This window comes from Pseudorasbora parva, chromosome 8 (assembly GCF_024679245.1).
Source record: "Pseudorasbora parva isolate DD20220531a chromosome 8, ASM2467924v1, whole genome shotgun sequence".
Classification (NCBI taxonomy): domain Eukaryota; kingdom Metazoa; phylum Chordata; class Actinopteri; order Cypriniformes; family Gobionidae; genus Pseudorasbora; species Pseudorasbora parva.
Window position 1 is genome coordinate 8,168,442 of NC_090179.1, and position 20,079 is coordinate 8,188,520.

A 20,079-nucleotide genomic window follows, 5' to 3' on the forward strand; every position below is an offset into this window, starting at 1 on the left:
TTGGCCAGTCTTACAAATATATAAACACTATGATCAGTTTTAAGTATATAACCATTGTATATTGACATAAAATATAAATTCAAAATCACCTTCATGCATTATTGCTGCATATTTTAACTCATGAACGCTTTTACCTGCTATCAGGGTGCTTGATGTCCGAGGGAATGTCTGCCAATTCCAATTGAAACATATAATTTGTATGAACATTTAAAAACAGACATGTTAAAGTTCCACAGCCTGCTGTATTGTAAAAAACTGACTCAATAATGCACAACATTTTAATTTAAAGATTTAAACAAAACAAAACAAAAAGAATTTTTAATTGATAAAATTATACAATTCAACCACTTGGTGGAATTGGCGCACGTTCCCTTGGGCATCAAGTGCCACGATAGAGTGGAAAAGTGTTTTCGAGTATAAATATGCAGCTATAATGCATTGAGGTGATTTTTGAATTGATATTTCATGTCGATATACAATGGTTAGACACTTAAAACTAATCATAGTGTTTATATCTTTGCAAGACTGGCCAATCTATAGAAAAATGGCAAGGAAAACTAACTTTACTGCACTCCGAGAGCCCCCTCGTGGTCGGGAGCATTTCCGCTGTGTTGTGGCGATTTCTTTGTGTTGTGGTTTAATTCTGTTGTGTTAGGGCGATTTCATTGTGTTGTGGTTTAATTTAGTACGGCTGCACTACTGGGCCACCATACCTTTTCTGACATGAAAACATTAAATTCCTCACAAATCCCATCCCTACACACACATACAAATATAACTTACCAATTCCCTCTCCGTCATCCCAGAACAAGGATCCATGTGCTGAACCTCCATCATCAAGAGCAACAAGAAGACCCAGAGGATTCAGACGACTACAAGAAGAAAAACACCAAATAGTACATTAGTGTTGTGACCTCAAAGAATAAACATATTAATGCCTACATTTACGTATTAGTGCATGATATTATGATAATTTGAGTCTCCTACAACAGGTTTACATTCATCCAAGATCAAAAAACACTAATTTTCTCATAATATTCATCATTAGCACATTTCTCACAGAACCTGATTCAGTCTCTCTAAACCCTGCCTTTCTGAGAGCCTACTCTGCTCTGATTGGTCAGATGGCCCAGTCTGCTGTGATTTATTTACTCTGCTCTGATTGGTCAGAAACCAAACACTCATTAGCATATCTGAATTTCAGCACTTGATATAAAGTGAAAAGAACAGTAACGGTGGCATGGGTTTTACCGTATCAATCTCATTAAATTTGGATTTGCTTTGGCAGCAGAAAACAGTGTATTCTCGACATGAATGGACAAACTCTTTGGCCAGCTACAATGGCAGCGTGGCGTGAGCGTGGTGTTTCTGTTGCGTGTCAGTTGCGTGGCGTTTTCTATGTCTTTGCACACTAGAAACGTGTCTGACCCGCTACTGCTGCTAGGTGACATAAGGTGCAGATCCACTTGTCCATAAAATACTTATGTGACGCTGCACTCCACTTTATTCTGATGAGTGACGTCAAGCGACTTTAATGTAAAGCATTCCAGGAAAGTAACGCTGCATTTGAAAAAATGCTGCGCTTAAAAAAAGCTGGCCAATTCCCCTCTTTATACAAATGAATCCATTGAACAAACACGACTATCCAATAGAAGTAGAGGACATTGAGACTTGGGTAAGTCTCTTGCGTATCCTTTGATTTTCATTCTCCGCTGGCTCAAAAGCATGCCCATCAACATGCAAATGAGGGGAAGCATCGCAACACCAAGCTTTTGTCATGTTGCAAAAGTGGATCTGTACAGATACAGGAAAGGCCTAATCTTCATGTTAAACATAAACATATAGCCTACTGCAGCAAAGACAACATCAGCAGTATTGAAGGCAAAATAGGTTACAGAATATTTTGTTCTGTATTGACAGGTGCAATATTTCAAAATCGATAATTATTATATTTTTTTATTACAATTAGGCCTAGCATTTATGTTAACCTAGAGACTTTCAAACATCAAGATGTAATTTATTAATATGTATTTGTGTCAAAATGACATATAAAAATCTTTTCCTTTATGATTTTGCCTGTAAATACTTCCAACATGCTTGCGTCACGTGAAAAATAGCCGTCGGTTCTATTTCTAGCATGCACACATTTTCGGGGCGGCTCAAGCCTGTTTAAGCTGTTAACATGGGAGCCAAGATAGAAATGGACACGCCACGCAGCCGAGACGCTCACGCCACGCTTGCAGTGTGTCGCCGTCTTACTGTCTCAGCTACAGCAAAAGTGTTTAAGGGCGGGGCAAAGCAGACACTGTTCAGACAATGAATAGGCTAGCATTATGTGAATTAGTTAGAAACCTGCATAGATTCAGCAGAAATTGAGACTGGAATTACTGACAACTTGTTTCAGTTCAGAATCTCTTCTTTAGAGAGAAAAAAACTAAATTTATCTGCTCATTCTTTGCCGTCACAAACAGCTTAATTACAGAACTTTATGAAATGTAATATCTGAAAAAGCATAATAGGGACACTTATTCAGTGATCAGAAAATTGGTCATCTGGATATACAACAAGGTTAACTCTTAAATACACAGAATATGAACATATAAAAGAAAATGGACTGTTTGTGGAGCAAGTGAAAGTGTTAAGAAATCCTATGTAACTAGAGAAATGTCAGAAGTCATAATAAAGATGGAAGACAGCTTCTTGACCTGTAGCGTGTGTTGGCCTCTGCTTTCTGCCAGGGCAGGATGTGTCCTCCTCTCACGTGCAGGTTAATTTTCCATAATGGTGTATCCATATCCACAAACTGACCTCGCACTCCAACATCTTTACCCTGGTGGACAAATCACATACTAGCAGATGAATGAAGCTAATATAGAAAGGACAAAATATTGCAGGTTGAGTTTTTTTGGAAGTCACAGCATTATGACTTCTTTCATTGACATCGTACTAAAATCTTGCTTGCTTGCTAATAAAATGCTTACCGTGTGGTAATCATACCAGCGGGCATTTGGCACGTAGCCCTTGACCACAGTAACGCCCTTAACAAAATACAATCAATGAGAAATTAACAAACAAGGACACAAACAACAGTGGGTTCAAAAACTCAAACATGACTAATGGAGACTCTGGCTTATATAGCATGAACACAGTGGAGTTGTGTTTGTGTGCATACAGTACCGGGTCCAGAGCAGGTGTGATCAGAAGAGCGGGGCCCCAGAGGAACTGCCTGTCAATCTTCCATGTGTTCTCATCTGTGACAAACCTGCAATACAGAACATTATCTCATCAACCATGGAGGAAAAGAGAGAGGTTTAGAGCATGTTAGACTCAGAATTTGGCCCAAGTTCTGATTAGCCATTCCCATGATGCTTTGGGGGAGATAATTTAAATGTGAGAATGAACGGAAAATAGTGTCAAAAAGAAAAGATGGTATGATGAAGATATTCAGAGGGAAAGATGGGTGAAGATGAATGAAGGTGTTAAAAGAACAGTGAAAGTCATTATTTCCTCTCATTTACTTCTACTGCGTGGAAGAAGAGAACTGTGAGTGTACTGCTGAACATCTGGCTCATGGTTTCGGTTAATTTTCATGCGTGGCTGAACTCTTGAGAAACACTCACTCATGCAGCAGGGGTCTGACCACTGTGTTTCCGTGAGCATGAGCTTCATACATCAGGGTGTACAAATATGGAAGAAGAGTGTAGCGAATGTTCAGCACATCACGAGACACAGCAGCAAACTCCGCTCCCCAGGCCACGGGATCCTGCCTCTGTCAAAGATCACACAAACTCATCAGATCATAATCATTCAGCAAGAAAACGGGAATGGAATCTTATGTGAGCTTCATCAGCACAGTGATCAAGAATCTAAATTCACCCAATTTTAGATCCAAAAATATAATAGGTTTAATAAGTCACATATATATAATATAAGGTTTAATAAGTCACAGTTTCTCTGACACAGTACATTCATAATACCATCACACCTATAGGCTTAGAATAAGATAATCAAATGTGTGTGTCACACTGGTCCAGAAATCCTCGATCTGTCCATTACCAAGTGCTCTGGGTGTTCTTACTGGCATGTTTATTGTGTTGTGGTTTCTGGAGAATGGGTAGAAAGCACCGAGCTGCATCCAACGCAGGCACATCTCATATTCGGCAGGGTTAAAGAAGCCACAGATATCAGCACCGGTCTGGAATGCAAGTGGAAAGAGAAACATATTTAGGTCTCAAAAATTCATTAATAAACTCTGGAGTCAGTGTAATGGCTGCATGCTCATGTATCACACCCAGCTGAAAATAGGAAATAAAGCACAAATTAAAAATCAATAATCCAGGGAGGCCCTTACATAAGGGATGCCAAATATGCTGAACTCCATCATGCCTGAAAGATAGAAGGAGAGAGGGAGTTTCGTTTTGATGTATACATATAATCAGTTAATACACTGAAATGTAGATACCAAGAAGCACCAAATAATAAGCAGCATCATCACACCTATGATGGACTTCAGAAGCTGGTCCCAGCGAGAGTAGTTGTCTCCCAGCCAATGTCCTGCCCAACGACCACTAGACGGGTATGTTGAACGGGTAATTACAACACCTCTCTTTCCAGTTGTACTAAGCAAAGCACTGTGAAATACAAATAAACACACATAGCAATTAAAACTTGTTCCAGAATAACCGAGAAATACATATAGTAGTAAATATGGAGGAACAGAAAACATACTCATAAGTGGGTTTTGTGTGAGACCAACCGTACAAGTTGTGGACATCATAATGCTTTACGCGTGTGCCATCAGCGAGGATCTGCTCGCTGTTCATGCACAGAGTCTTATGGTTCAGACCTCTGTCCATGGACTCCAATGCTGGGAAAAGATCACAAATAGGAAAGATTCATGTTGGGCATTTACAGGTGTAAATGTTTAGGCTGCCCTTTTAATAGTCCACTAAACGTTAGTCGACGAGAAGAGATTTTGTCAATAAATGTTTTATTTCCGTTCATTAATTACAGAAAATGTACCACTCTTGTGGTAATTACAGCAGGAAATCCAAATCTTCGCTTATCATCCATCAACCTCAAAAATGGCTTACCATTTGAAACATGCAAGTAGCAACTTTACATAACTTTAACTTTAATCAAGATAAATGCATGCACATATCCAAGTATGTGATTGTATGGAGTCTGGAAGCTAAAGTATTAGCTTGCTTTACTGCACGACATGGCGGGCCAGTGCCATCATTCACTTTTTATTTTCTGACATTATCAGAAACAACTCAACATTTCCGGCCATTCAGATAAGAGTAATACACCGTTCAAAACGGTCTTATTTGTGTAAACTTACAAAAACAAGATGTTGTGCCTTGTAAAATAAAGAAAACAAACAGGGTGGTGTGCTTTCTGCTGTCTCAGTCTCTGTGAACTACTTTTTGGAGCACGTCACAAAAATGAACCAAAACTTACTCAAACTTTATACTTGCCTCACAGACATGATAACTATCTAATGCTTGAAGTACTTTTAAATTAACCAGTTAAAATAAAAACACATACTCTGCATTCCCCATAAAGGGGCATTTCTCTGTAAATCTGTTTCTCTTCTCTTTTTTTCTACAAATTAATAGTCCTTCTTTTTGCCAGTGCTTTTTACCAAGCTTTACGTTTGTGCTTGAATGCAGAAAAGACTATATATTTAAGGCTCATTGTGGTTTAGTTCGTTTTTAAGTAATTAAATTAGTATAAACACGATTAGCCGACTCATGGCTTAACTGAACAACTAAAAAAAAAAAGATATCTTTAGTCAGAGGCAGGCCTATTTAATGTTGATCATGGTATTTTAAAATCTCTGTAGCCATGTATACATGCCAGGATGCTCTCATAAGAACTTACGGGGCATGTATGGAGGATTTTCCAGATTTTGATCCCCTAGACATTTCTCTCCAGTGGTGCCATGCACGAAACTGGCCGGCTCATTCATGTCCTTCAGGAAGCAAAACACAATGAAAGTGTTATCATACAATGAATCCATAGGAGAAAACGGTTGTAATATGCAAATAAGTGTAGAAATTAGACTATGCTGAACCTTCGCTTGTTCTTGCAAAGCTCACTATGACTTTGTCAAGTAAGATGTATTCCTGAATCAACGTCCTTGTTGGAATTTTTTCTTTAACATTCTTATGACTCTATTGTTTTCCTCAATTTTAGAGGCATTTAATCGTATGGTTAGGTTTTAAGAGCAACAATGGCGTTTAATGGCACGGATGTCCTCAAGGAACATATCATACAATTTTATTTTATGAATTGCTTTAGTTTTCATTCCATAATGAAAAATGACAACAACAAAAAACAAATCACTCACAATCCAAAGTCCGTCAAACTTCATGACGTTGTTGTAATAGTCTTTAATCTGCTTTCCCCACCACTCTGCTGTACTGGTCTTGAAGAAATCAGGGAATGCCACGAAAGCTCGGAATAGCTGAAAGTTTAAATGAAAGAAACACTGGGTTGGACAATGTGCTTTAACCATTGATTGGATATTTTCTCATTTGTTTAAATAGTAATCTTATTTGGTTTGATTGGCTGAGTTTGAGATTGTTTACAAAAGCATAATGCTAGTATGTGCTCATTAGCTGATGATGTGTCTTCTACATACAGATTGGTTGATAGTATATGATGTCAAACTCATCTCTCTTGACTGCCTTTGCAATAATAGCCCATTGTACTGATAATTTCCATATAAATAGACATGAAGATGGGGGAACGAGAGAAATTATTGTACTTGGTTACTCACATAACCTCAGTTCCCTGAGAATTACAGGACTGAATATTGTGTCTGCTTATGGGAAAACTCCTTTTCTCAAAAATACTGAAGCCTTTATTTTAAAACACAGTGAAGCTGGGCAGAGCTATTAGCACACTGATTGGCTGGACTGCGGGAACTGCAGAAACCTGTGGTGAGGCATTGTAACTGTGCAAACCAGTTGGGTGCATCTCGTCACCAGCGAGCTGAGCCCACCAAGCGGCCCATTTTGTCACAAAAATCAGGTTAATTCGACTGAAGCAACAATACCTGGAAGCAAAGCTTAATAGCATAGTGTGTATAGACATATACACAACACTTTTCCCCATTATTCTCAGGGAACCAAGGTTGTGTGAGTAACCAAGATAGCCTGATAAGCCAGACCCACATCAAGATGTTTGGTCTGGAAACTCACCATTGACAGGGCTCAATCCGAGGGGCGGGATAAACGGTTGTCTTTCAAACTCCCTCTGCACGGCGTGCACGCAATTGGATAGTGCTACAACCAACCAGAGCTAGTTGAAAGAGAAAACTTTCGGCGTATCCGGTCAGCAAAACTCAGAACACATCAGCCCTTCTTAAGAATGACTTCAGTGCAGTTCTTTGTTCTTTTCTGAGAGAAAAGCTTAACTCCAAGTCTTCCAGAGTCGCAGTCAAAGCTGATTCAAAAGACCGCCGTTTGCCAGTGTCTGTGAGAAGTGTATTGAGAGTTGCTAGACGACACTCGCGGGCAGATTAGATTTGCTGCCACTAGGGTGCGTCTAGATTTCTAGGCTATAACCGTGTATGTTCCCTTTCAAAAGTAGTTCACTCGTATTGTGTCTGCGAGATTCAAGAAGAGCGCTTGCAAGTTGCCCACTTGTTTGACCAATGCTAGAGCTAGCAGGAGTGCGGCCTTAAGCGGCTCTAATGGGGCCCCTGAGGATTGTGGCCGGTTCATCCTCCTGGCCCCTTTGAGGAAGTGAACAACTAAGTTATTTTTTTCCTTAGGACTGGCAATAAAAAGGAAAGTCCCAGTGGTACATCACATGTATAGGGGTCTTGGTTTCTGAGCTGAGCACCAGCTGGTGAACACTGACCATTTAAGGGAGACTCTTTCTGGGAGATCCCTTGAATAATAATAATAATAATAATAATAATAATAATAATAATAATAATAATAATAATAATAATAATAATAATGTGTTCGATTTATATAGCGCTTTTCAAGGCACTCAAAGCGCTTTACATTGAAGGGGGTAATCCCCTCAACCACCACCAATGTGCAGCACCCACCTGGATGATGCGACGGCAGCCATATTGTGCCAGAACGCTCACCACACACCAGCTTATGGCAGAGAGGAGACCGAGTGATGAAGCCAATCAGGAGAGGGGGATGATTAGGAGGCCATGATGGACAGAGGCCAATGGGCAAATTTGGCCAGGATGCCGGGGTTACACCCTTACTCTTTTTCCGAAGGACATCCTGGGATTTTTAATGACCACAGAGAGTCAGGACCTCGGTTTAACGTCTCATCTGAAAGACATTGCTCTTTGTCAGTATAGTGTCCCCATCACTATACTGGGGTGTTAGGACCCACACAGACCACAGGGTGAGCACCCCCTGCTGGCCTCACTAACACCTCTACCAGCAGCTACCTGGTTTTCCCATTTGGTCTCCCATCCAGGTACTGACCAGGCTCAGACCTGCTTAGCTTCAGTGGAAAACCAGTCTTGGGCTACAGGGTGATATGGCTGCTGGTAGCCAGCCCTTGAGGGGCCATACATTGAGGGCCCACAAGTCGGAACAGGGCCACACTGTCCGGTTTGCCTGAGTGAGGAGGTTCTCCCTCAGGGGTATTGCCAAGGAGCTGCTCCAAGTAGCTGCATCAACTCGGGGAACCATGTTTATGTCCACCAGAGTGGGGTTATTAGGAGCAGAACACTTGTTTTCCCTGATCCATTCAATGGCCTGAGGGTGTATCAAAACCAGAGGAAATAAAAGAGAAGGCTGGGCCAGAGCTTACTCTTCCTTTCAGCTCTCTTATTAGGAAGGCTTCCGAGGCTCAGGGTCCAGCTTAATTCTAGGCCAGTTGGGGTTGCGTTTAGAGAACGGGAACCACTTAGATGTCTGCAGGCGCTGTTTTGTTCCAGCTGCTGGACGGTGCTGGGAGACCAGCGGCGCTGGTCTGGCTGGCTACTGGGTTGGCACATTCTTTGGGTGACCTAAAGCAGAGCTGGAGCGTTTGGACAGGAAGTGGCGCATGGCCTGCGAATACTTCTGTGGTTGTTTGAAGAGCTTAGTAAAGCAGCCATCACCATGGGGCTGAAGAGACCAGCGGTAGAAACAGGGGAGTCAAAGAAGAAAGTAGTGTCTGCATCCTTAATATCCATTAAATTGAGCCACAGGTGGTGCTCAAGTACTACCTGGCTGGCCATGCACCTTCCAATGGTCTGGTCAGTGGACTTTGTAAGTATAAGGCCAATTCAGTGGCACTGCACAGATTACAAAAGGCTCCCGGGTCCTGTTCAGACTCGAATGAGCGGAGCGAATGAGATTTGCCTGGAACACCTAAGCCATAGTGTGCAGGGCTGAGGCAGTATAACCAGCAGAAGCATAGGCTCGGTAGGTGAGAGCAGAAGTTGTTTTGGTCATTTTGGCCTTCCATCCAATGGCGGTGGGTGGGCAGGGGGCAGAGATGCAGAGGGGAGAGTGGCATGCTCTTACAGTGAGAACAGCCACCTTGAGTGAGAGCAGGTTCTACATTGTTGTTTTGTTTTATTGTTTTATTAGGATCCCCATTAGCGGCCCATTTAATGGCAGCTAATCTTCCTGGGGTCCTCTTTTAAAATTATTCACATCATAAAATCACACAAAACAATAATCAACACAAATTACAATAAAAATAATTCAAACATTGCGCTTACATTCAGAGAGAAGAGAGAGAGAGAGAAAAAAAATAAAATAAAGACAATTTACAGCTGGCACTAGATTATTTGCAGCAGTTCCTTGGTTACTGTCCTCTTAAATTTGTATTTGTTTTGAATTCTGCGTGATGAGATAGAAAGTCTATTCCAAATAGATATTGCTCTGTAAAGTGATGTGCGTTTCAAAAAATTTGTCCTGGGAAGCGGAAGTTCCCTTTCGGGGAACTCGAGCTGCGTCGAAACGCTGTGAGAACGCCTCTGCGTTAATGCGTCGTGAAGCGCCTGTAGAACCATTCCATCGGAAAAAAGATTGATCGTCGGCGTGATGACGTCATCGACCGGAAGCTATAAAACGTCCGTGAAAACAAACAGGAACTAGCTTCTGAGCCTTCAGCAAGCGATCTGTGTGAACCTGTCTGTCTATTTGGTGTTTTTGTCTGTCTATTATCAGAGATTTTCCACCCTTTTTGTTAAATATTCCATATATTAACAGAAAAAGAGAAAATAAAATAGATAGAAATGGCGAGTGAAAGCAGCAATTTCAGAAAGTGTGTTCCTCCCTGCCCACGCTACATCACGGGCGGGGACACACATCTTCTCTGTGTTGCATGCTTGGGAGCGCAGCATGCCCAGGCAGCCCTCGAGGGGGCTGCTTGCGAGCACTGTGAGCGTATGCCACTGAGAACGCTGCGCTCCCGCCGGGCACTCTTCGAGGAGGGTGCCTCGGCTCGTGTTCCCCGCGGCTCTGGTCCCGCTGCCGCCGAGGCGGAGCGGAGGCTGCAGTCGTGGGGATCACAATTGGATGTTGCAGAGGGATTAGAGACGGGCGCTGCCTTATCTCTGCCCTCACCTGCTCCATCCAGCGGCTCTTCTCGGGGCATGGAAGCACGCATGGCGGTTTCTTCTCCCCCGAGAGAGTCGCCGGTACTTCATCTGTCCAGCTCTGAGGAGGTGGACGTTGAAAGTATCGATACTGAAGATTCGCCACTTCAGTCCCCTGCTAGTGAGGAGCTAGTTGAGGTTTTGACGCGAGCAGTGGCCAGGTTAAACATCGACTGGCCCACTGAAAGATCTGAGGCAGGAAGAAAACGTCATAGTAAGCTAGACGAACGCTTCCTGCCGTCTCGCGCTTCAGAACCTCAGCGACGGGGCCTGCCGTTCTTCCACGATTTGCACACCGAGGTGGCAAGATCGTGGAAGAGACCGGCTTCATATCGTGTCTTCAGCCCGCAGACTTCGGTCTACAGCAACATTTGCGGGCTGAGACAGTATGGTTATGGGGCGATGCCAAAGGTTGAAGAGACGCTTGCGAGCCATCTCTCGCCTTCCTCGGCATCGTCCCTGAAGGCCCCGACTTTACCCACCAGACCTCTAAAAACAACGTCGGCGTTGGTGGGTAAAGCGTACTCGGCGGCGGGTCAAGGGGCTGCATGCCTGCACACGATGGCTATCGTGCAGGCATACCAGGCTGACCTGCTAAGGGATTTGGACGGTAGTGATGCTGTGGGGGGAGATATTATCACTGAGTTAAGATCTTCAGCTGATTTAGCTCTCCGGGCCACCAAGGAGACGGCCAGATGTGTGGGCCGCTCCATGGCAGCATTGGTGGCTACGGAGAGGCACTTATGGTTAAACCCCACAGACATCAAGGAGAGGGAGAAAGCCTTCCTGCTTGATGCGCCGCTTTCTCCTGGAGGCCTCTTCGGTGACGCAGTTCACACTGTCACCGAGAGGTTCCAGGAGTCGAAAAAGCAAGCTGCGGCGCTCAAGCAGTTCCTCCCTCTCCGGGTCCAGGTCCCTGGGGCTGCTGCTGATACCACCAAGCAGCCCAGGCCGAGTACGAGCTCCTCATACAGGGCTCAACAGAAACAGAGCGTCGCTGCCCGAGCTCCCCCTCAGCGTGGGGACGAGGGGCGGCGCTCTCAGACGAGGCCTTCGAGGGGCAGGGCTGATCTGCGGACAGTCCTGATCGCCAAGAAGGCCTCGTCGAAGCGTTGCTGACGCCAGAAGCGTCAGGACGCTGAGGGTGGTTCCCCCCGTAGGGAAACGGTGCTTACCCCTGCCTACGGTACCCGTTTCCCTACGGCACCCTCGGGGGGCCGCGCTGCCAACCCCGCCGCAATGCCGGGGCGCAGTCGGTCTCCGCGGGCCACCCGAGGGTGGTCCGCACCCCCTTCGGGGGGTCCCCGAGCAGTCAAGTCAGTTGTTCCCTGCCGGTCCGCCGCTTCAGGGCACTGCGCTTGTTGCTCAAAATACACCAGAGGCCAGCCTCGAGAGGCTGGTTCCCTTAGTAGATTTTCTAGACGAGTGGAAACGTCTATCAAATATATCTCGTTGGGTCCTGCAGATAATAGAAAAGGGGTACGCCATTCAATTCAGAAGTCGGCCACCTCCTTTCTGCGGTGTCCTACCTACAGAGGTGGGCCCGGAGCAGGCTCTGGTAATGGCACAGGAAGTAGAGACACTCCTGCAAAAAGGGGCTATAGAGAGGGTTCCCCCTCCCAGCAGGGAGTCTGGCTTTTACAGCCGTTACTTCATCGTGCCGAAGAAGGATGGGGGCTTACGCCCGATATTAGATCTGCGGCTATTGAATCGCTCGGTGGCCAAGCTAAAATTCAAGATGCTTACACTCAGACAGATTGTAGCGCAGGTCAAATCGGAGGATTGGTTTGTCACCATAGACCTCAAAGATGCGTATTTTCATGTCTCCATCCTTCCACATCACAGGAAGTTCCTGAGGTTTGCCTTCGGGGGAGAGGCATACCAATATCGTGTACTTCCCTTCGGTCTAGCACTGTCACCCCGCACGTTCACCAAGTGTGTGGATGCAGCTCTGGCGCCGCTGCGTCTACAGGGCATCCGCATACTGAACTATATCGACGACTGGCTGATTCTAGCGAATACAGAGCAGATGGCGGTTCAGCATCGAGATGCTGTTCTCGCCCATATGTCGAAGCTGGGGTTGAGGCTGAACGCCAAGAAGAGTGTGCTTTCTCCGGCTCAGAGAACCACTTTTTTAGGTGTGAACTGGGACTCGGTAATTATGCGGGCGCAATTATCGCCAACACGCATAGCATCGATCCTGGCAGCCGCCAAAGAACAGAAGCTAGGCCGAGCCGTCACTGTGAAACAGTTCCAGAAACTGTTAGGTCTCATGGCAGCAGCGTCCAACGTGATACCTTTTGGCCTACTGTACATGAGGCCACTGCAGTGGTGGCTCAAGACAAAAGGGTTCTCCCCGAGGGGAAATCCGCTCCGCACGATCAAAGTCACGCGGCGATGCCTACGTGCTCTGGTCATGTGGAAAAACCCGGGGTTTTTATCTCAGGGTCCCGTGTTGGGGGCTCATGTTCGTCGCGTAACGCTAACGACAGACGCCTCTCTCACGGGCTGGGGGGCAACCATGAGTGGTCGCTCGTCCCAGGGTCTATGGCAGGAGCATCAGCGGCACTGGCACATAAATCGGCTAGAGATGCTCGCAGTGTTTCTTGCATTGAAACAGTTCCTGCCCGACCTCAGGGGCCACCATGTACTAGTCAGAACAGACAACACGTCCGTGGTGGCCTATATAAACCACCAGGGGGGTCTGAAGTCTCGTCCGTTGGACAAATTGGCACATCGGATCCTCCTGTGGGCCCAAGGGAAATTGCTGTCAATCAGGGCAGTATATATCCCGGGGGCCCTGAATCAGGAAGCAGACAGCCTGTCGAGACAGGGGCCGAGGCCCGGGGAATGGAGACTCCACCCAGAGGTGGTGGAGCTCCTCTGGAAGGTTTATGGGAAGGCAGAGATAGACCTGTTCGCTTCGGCGGAGAATTCTCACTGCCCGCAGTGGTTTTCTCTGACCCATCCGGCCCCGCTGGGGCTGGATGCCATGGTACAGGAGTGGCCGAGGCTGCCTCTGTACACCTTCCCCCCGATTGTTCTGCTTCCAGGAGTTCTGGAGAGGGTACGCCGGGACGGGGCCCAGGTACTTCTAGTGGCTCCGAACTGGCCGACCCGAGTATGGTTTTCGGACCTGATATCTCTCCTGGAAGGCTCTCCGATGGAGATTCCGACCAGGAGGGATCTACTCTCTCAGGCGGGCGGGAGATTCCTGCACCCACGCCCAGAGATGTGGAAACTGTGGGCCTGGCCTCTGAGGGGGCTAGGCTCATAGAGGAAGGTCTCTCGGCCGAGGTCGTAGAGACCATCCTACACTCCAGAGCTCCGTCCACAAGGAAGCTGTATGCTTTGAAATGGAGACTTTTCTCAGCATGGTGCAGAGAACGCCAGTGGGACCCAGTTAACTGCCCGGTTGGTACAGTGCTGGAGTTCCTGCAGGAGAGGTTCTCGGCAGGGTTGACCCCCTCCACACTTAAGGTGTACGTGGCGGCCTTGGGTGCCTTCCACGTCCCTTGCAGTGGAGTGTCTTTGGGAAGACACCCTTTAATTACACGCTTCCTTCGTGGCACATTAAGGTTGAGGCCAGTTATGCACTCGAGGGTCCCAGCATGGGACTTGGCCATTGTTCTGAGGGGCTTGTCCGGACCTCCGTTCGAACCTCTGGAGGAGGTTTCGGATAAGTTCCTCACCCTAAAAACCATCTTCCTTTTGGCCATTTCATCTCTTAAAAGGATAGGAGATATTCAGTCCCTGTCAGGAGGGCCCTCATGTCTAGAGTTTGCGCCAGGGATGGTGAAAGCATTTCTACATCCCAGGCCGGGTTATGTCCCCAAGGTTCCTACGAGCCCACGGGGCCCCATCACTCTACAAGCCTTCTGTCCTCCTCCATTTTTGACGTCAGACCAGGAAAGATTAAATCTGCTGTGTCCTGTGAGGGCACTGGATACTTATGTCCACAGAGCTGCCCTGTGGAGAAAAACTGAACAATTGTTTGTTTGCTTTGGACCCCCTAAGAAGGGGGCCCCAGTATCCAAGCAGAGGATGAGCAAGTGGGTGGTCGAGGCCATCTCACTTGCTTATGAAGCTACCGGGCAGCCATCTCCACTGGCTGTCCGGGCGCACTCAACCAGGGGTATGGCTGCTTCTAAAGCACTTTTGTCGGGGGCTTCCCTCCATGATATCTGTAACGCGGCCGGTTGGTCGTCTCCTTCTACCTTCGTCAGGTTCTACGAACTAGACCTGGCATCTACAGTAGGGGCACAGGTACTCTCGTAACCGTGTGCGCTTCGGCTTCACACATACGAGACACTTGGTCCTATGGCGATGTGGGTATAAGCGTTCTCACAGCGTTTCGACGCAGCTCGAGTTCCCCGAAAGGGAACGTCTCAGGTTACGTATGTAAGTGTAGTAAGTGATCACGGACACGCCGGGAGTATGGCAAAGCGACGCAGCGTCTCGTTCCCTCAGGGAACTAGGGTTACATACGTAACCTGAGACGTTTTATATCACCACCTAGTGCCTGCCTGGTGGCGTGTAGGTGTCCACTTCCTACAAAAACAAACTTCTCAGAGAGAAACTGTGGCTGTTTCATAAATACTGCATTCCACAACATTAAAAGTAATCGTAATTTAATTTTGTCGTCAACTGTGAGCCAAGAAAGACGTTTATGCATCAGGGCCACGTTAGTTTTTAAAGAGCACTGGAGGACAGTCCTTGCCGCCCTATTTTGTGCCACTTGAAGCTTACGAAGATGTTTTTGTGATGTAGATGACCATATAATTGGACAGTTTTCTAAATGGCACAAAACAAGAGACTGGACCACCTGTCTAGCAATGGACATAGGGATATATGACATACATTTTCTGGACATTGCAATACCCTTCCCCATTTTAGCAATCATTCCATCAATATGAGCTGAAAAAGACAAGTAAGAATCCAAGGTGACGCCCAGTAACCTGGCTTGCGTCACTTGTCTTAGCTGCAGCCCATTGACTGACAAGTTCAAAGATGGCTGGGTAGTTAATTTCAATCTTTTCCAGAAAAACATAGATGTTGATTTGTCTACATTTAAAACTAATTTGTTATCTTTTACCCACTTGCTTATATTCTGCAAATCATGATTTAATAGATTTGAAACATCATGAGGATTTTTTGCAGAACAGTACAGTGTGGAATCATCTGCATACATAACAACAGTTGAATGTTTCACAATAAAAGGTAAATCATTTGTAAAGATCAAGTATAGCAAAGGCCCAAGGCAGCTACCCTGGGGCACACCACAATGTATTGTCTTAGTAGATGAATATTGACCATTAAAGAACACACGCTGCTTCCTATTGAATAGGTAACTCGCCATCCATGACAGAGACGAAGGTGTAAAACCATAACATTCTAATTTTTGAAGCAGTATTTTGTGATCTATCAGGTCAAACGCTGCACTGAAGTCCAACATCACTGCTCCTACTAATCTGTTTGCATCTATTTCTTCTAACCAGTTGTCGGTCATATGAGTTAAAGCAGTACATGTGGAGTGACCCTCCCGATATGCATGCTGATATTTTGTAATCAAACTATTAGAAAAAAAATATTTATAAACTTGTTCAAAAGCAATCTTTTCCATGACTTTGCTGAGTAAAGGTAATAGACTGATAGGTCGGCTATTCTGTCCTGTAAATGTGGCTCTTTTATTTTTAGGCAGTGGTATAATTTTAGCCTCCTTCCATTTCTCAGGAAATACGCCCTGCAACAAACTTAAATTGACCAAATGAGCAATGGGAAAGGACAGAGCTTCAGCTGCCACCCTGATAAGCCTGGAGTCCAAATGGTCCATGCCTGATGCCTTTCCATCAGGAAGAGCTGCAAGAATTTTTCCAACAGAACCTCTGTCAACTTGACTGAATGAGAAAGTGACAGAATGGTTCTTCTCACTCATTATCTTACTTAATATTGCATCATAAGATGCTGAGATATTTGGACTCATACCAGATCTAAATTTCTCTACCTTACTAATAAAATAATTGTTAAAATAATTAGCAATTCCCTCTGGATCTGTGATGAACACTCCATCATTTTCAACATATGAAGCAGCTGAGTACTTACTCCTGCCCATTATTTGATTTAAAGTGTTCCATAATTTTTTACCATCATTTTTTGCTTCATTAATCTTTTCTTGAAAGTACTCTTTTTTCTTCATTCTATTCATTTTAACTACTTTATTTCTGAGAGTTCTATATTGTTTTTGATCAGCTAGTTCGCAAGAAATGTTAGCTTTTATTTTAGCGTTATCTCTAGACAGCATTAAATTTTTAAGAATTTTGTCCAACCAAGGGGCACTTTTATTTCTCACAGCTCTTTTTCTGAGAGGAGCATGCTTGTCAACTATTTTCATTAGTATGTCCATAAACTTATTAAGGGCTGAGTCAGGGTCACGGTCTTCATACACTTCTGACCAGTCCACACCTTGAATTTCACCCACATACTGCTCTTGGTTGAAAAATCTGTAAGTTCTTTTATGAATTATTTTACAGCCTCCTTTAGGCAATTTAGTTTTCCTTGTGACTCTTATGATATTATGGTCACTACAACCAGTGGGCACAGAGACTGCTTTGGAGCATTGTTCAAAAGCATTTGTAAATATATGATCTATACATGTTGCAGATGAAACCAATGTACTTGTTGCAACCCTAGTGGGTTGAGTTATGATTTGTTTTAGGCCACATATTGCAGCTGTGGATTTAAGTTTATTATACATTGGACAGTTTAGTGACAGCCAGTCAATGTTAAAATCACCTAAAATAAATATCTCTCTGTTTTGATCACAAACAGCATCAAACATTTCACATATGTTATCTAGATATTGAGTATTGGCACTGGGAGGTCTATATACACACCCAACTAAGATAGGCTTTATGTGTGGTATATGAACTTGTACCCATAATGCTTCAATGTTCTGCCATATGAAGTCATTTCGAACATTAACTGGGATGTTATCCTTAACATAGAATGCTACACCACCACCATGTCTATTTCTGTCCCTCCTAAACAATCTGTAACCATCTATCTTCACATCAGCATCCGTGAAGCTAAAATCTAAGTGTGTTTCAGATAGAGCTAGGATTTCAATACTATTGGACTGCAAAATCTGATATATATCATTAGTTTTGTATCTCAAACTGCAGATATTCAAGTGCGCTATTGTAATACCCTTAATTGGAAAAGCTGAATGACACAAGTCAATAGCCATGATCTAAATTACAAATAAAAACAGACAAATATACAAGTAAGCAAAACAAAAAGATTGAATGTTTACATACTTCTAACTAGGCTCCTCCACTCTTGGATTTTATGACCAGTTTATCATATTTCAGAGTGGCTATTTCTCCTCTTTCCCGGGCAGCTCGCAGCTTGGGCAGCAGTTCTTTTCTTTTCTTCATTACAGCCTCAGAAAAGTCCTCATTTATATAAATACGTGTGCCTTTTAATTTCTTTGCAGAGGATAAAATGGTCTGCTTGTCCTTGAAGCCCCTTGAATCTACATGCATTTTGCCCAGGCAGGAAATACACACACTGTGCTGGTAAAGTGGGATAACGAGGACCTCTTGAAACAATGCGAAGCTGCTCTTTTAGAAAGAAAATGTGTTTTTTTAAAAAGAAAAAAAACAAAAAAAAAGCTCTTTAAAGGATCTGCCGATGACAGTATCAAGTCAGATGTGTTGAACAGGAAGCCGTTGAACTTCAACTGCTTAACAGTCTGCTGAACTGCTGCTGCAGATTCTCTAGGTAGGTTCTGTAGATGGTGAGATTGCTTTCAAGCAAAGACATCAGTGAAGAGGTGAGTCTTTACTGAAGGAGAATAAATCTGATTTTGATGGCAAAATGTGCCGCTTTTACAGCTCCGCCCATTTTGGCGGCCTCCCCGATTGGTTTGCACAGTTATGCCACCTCACCATAGGTTTGTGCTGTTCCCGCAACCCAGGCCATCAATGTGCTAATAGCTCTGCACTATGCTGGCTGTGCAGCTACACTGTGTTTTAAAATAAAGGCTTCAGTATTTACAAGAATAGTATTTTCCCATTAGCATCTAGAAGACCAAATACGAGAGAACCGTTTTCAAAAGGGAAGCCCGGATCTTTGATTAAAGAGAGATGGAATGAGAAAGAAAGCGATATATAGGGAAATATAATAAAACAGAAAGAGAGAGAGAGGGGAGCAGATACCTTTACTTGAGTATCCCAGTCCAAAGAATTGTCCACAGTAACATTGGGATAATCAGGCCACACCTGTGACAGACAGAAACAACAGCTAAAATCAGCATTTCAGAATCATTCCTGCTTTCAGTACAAGCCCACGTCATTCTGTATATGCCTGAAAACATCAAATGAATAGGTTCTCTAATCAAAATGCTCTAAACTACCAGTAATTATAAAATCACTTCAATGTGGCATTCCAGATTAATGTTTCCACTTTAACCTTAAATAAATCTGCATTCTGAATAAAAGTATGGGTTGATTAATTTGCCTTCCAATGGTTATTCCCAAGTGGGAAAATTACAATAATTTGTTTTACTTTACTCCAACCCTAATCAAAGACAGGTGAAGCTGATCAAGCTCTTCAGGATCACTTGTTGAAAATACACAGGCCAGTGTGCTGAAGCAGGTTGGAAATAAACTTTGCATGACAGTGGGTCCTAAGAGCAGGGTTGAAGACGGCTGCTATAAAACAAGCATCATGTTTGAGAAAATTATGGCTATTGGTATGATAATATAATAATAATTTACAAACTCAGTTTTATGTAAACTGATCCCTCACTGAGCAATGGCAAACTTTCTTTGTTTCCATCCTATTAGGCATTTCCTGTTAGGTAGATAATCATATTATACTTAAATTACTACACAAGCAAACCAATGTTGAAAAAAAATACAGAGTTCAAGGTACCGCAGAACATGAAGAATGCCCAACAAATAACAAAACTACAAGGTATTGACTCATTATAAATCAATATATGTTCCTCTTCCCCTTTGTGTTTGTCATACCTTTCCCCACACGATGTCATCGCTGAGCTCACGAGGCCATTTGATGAAAACATCTTTTTCAATCCCGGTATCAAATGCAGGGTAGGAGCCTTTAGTCTCGTTAGCCGCTATAGCCGGATCCTGAAGCAAACAAACAAATAAAGCATGTACTTTTGCTACACAATATTTCACTGCATGTTTCTGACCATATTGATTTCAGACTACATCCATCTATATTTAAAAACTCTGTTCTCATTACAATGTCCTTTACTATTTTATGGAAGCAATTTTTTATTGAGAATTGTTGGTACCAATTCATTGAGTAATTGAGAATTGTTGGTACCAAAATGAAGATGAAACGCATCCCCTCGTCCCTCATGCGGTCCACCAGAGCAGGCAGTCCCTTGAAATTCACTTTGTCCAGAGTAAAGTCCATCTGCCTCTCCATGTATTCAATGTCTGAATACTGAACATCCTTTG

The 20,079-nt window shown here is 44.0% G+C and overlaps 1 protein-coding gene across 1 annotated transcript in view; it reads right to left on the reverse strand.

The window, feature by feature from the left end:
- LOC137084085 (sucrase-isomaltase, intestinal-like) overlaps positions 1–20,079 on the reverse strand; it is a 32,463-nt gene that overhangs the window by 1,970 nt on the left and 10,414 nt on the right. Inside the window, exons 10-23 of the mRNA XM_067450031.1 lie at positions 19,943–20,074; positions 19,621–19,740; positions 18,805–18,867; positions 6,356–6,472; positions 5,887–5,977; positions 4,729–4,867; positions 4,498–4,631; positions 4,352–4,386; positions 4,079–4,195; positions 3,621–3,769; positions 3,178–3,262; positions 2,982–3,038; positions 2,706–2,830; positions 784–872 (exon numbers count right to left, since the gene is read on the reverse strand). Of these exons, the coding sequence (XP_067306132.1) occupies positions 784–872; positions 2,706–2,830; positions 2,982–3,038; positions 3,178–3,262; positions 3,621–3,769; positions 4,079–4,195; positions 4,352–4,386; positions 4,498–4,631; positions 4,729–4,867; positions 5,887–5,977; positions 6,356–6,472; positions 18,805–18,867; positions 19,621–19,740; positions 19,943–20,074 (1,453 nt within the window). The remainder of the gene's footprint in view (positions 1–783; positions 873–2,705; positions 2,831–2,981; positions 3,039–3,177; positions 3,263–3,620; positions 3,770–4,078; positions 4,196–4,351; positions 4,387–4,497; positions 4,632–4,728; positions 4,868–5,886; positions 5,978–6,355; positions 6,473–18,804; positions 18,868–19,620; positions 19,741–19,942; positions 20,075–20,079) is intronic.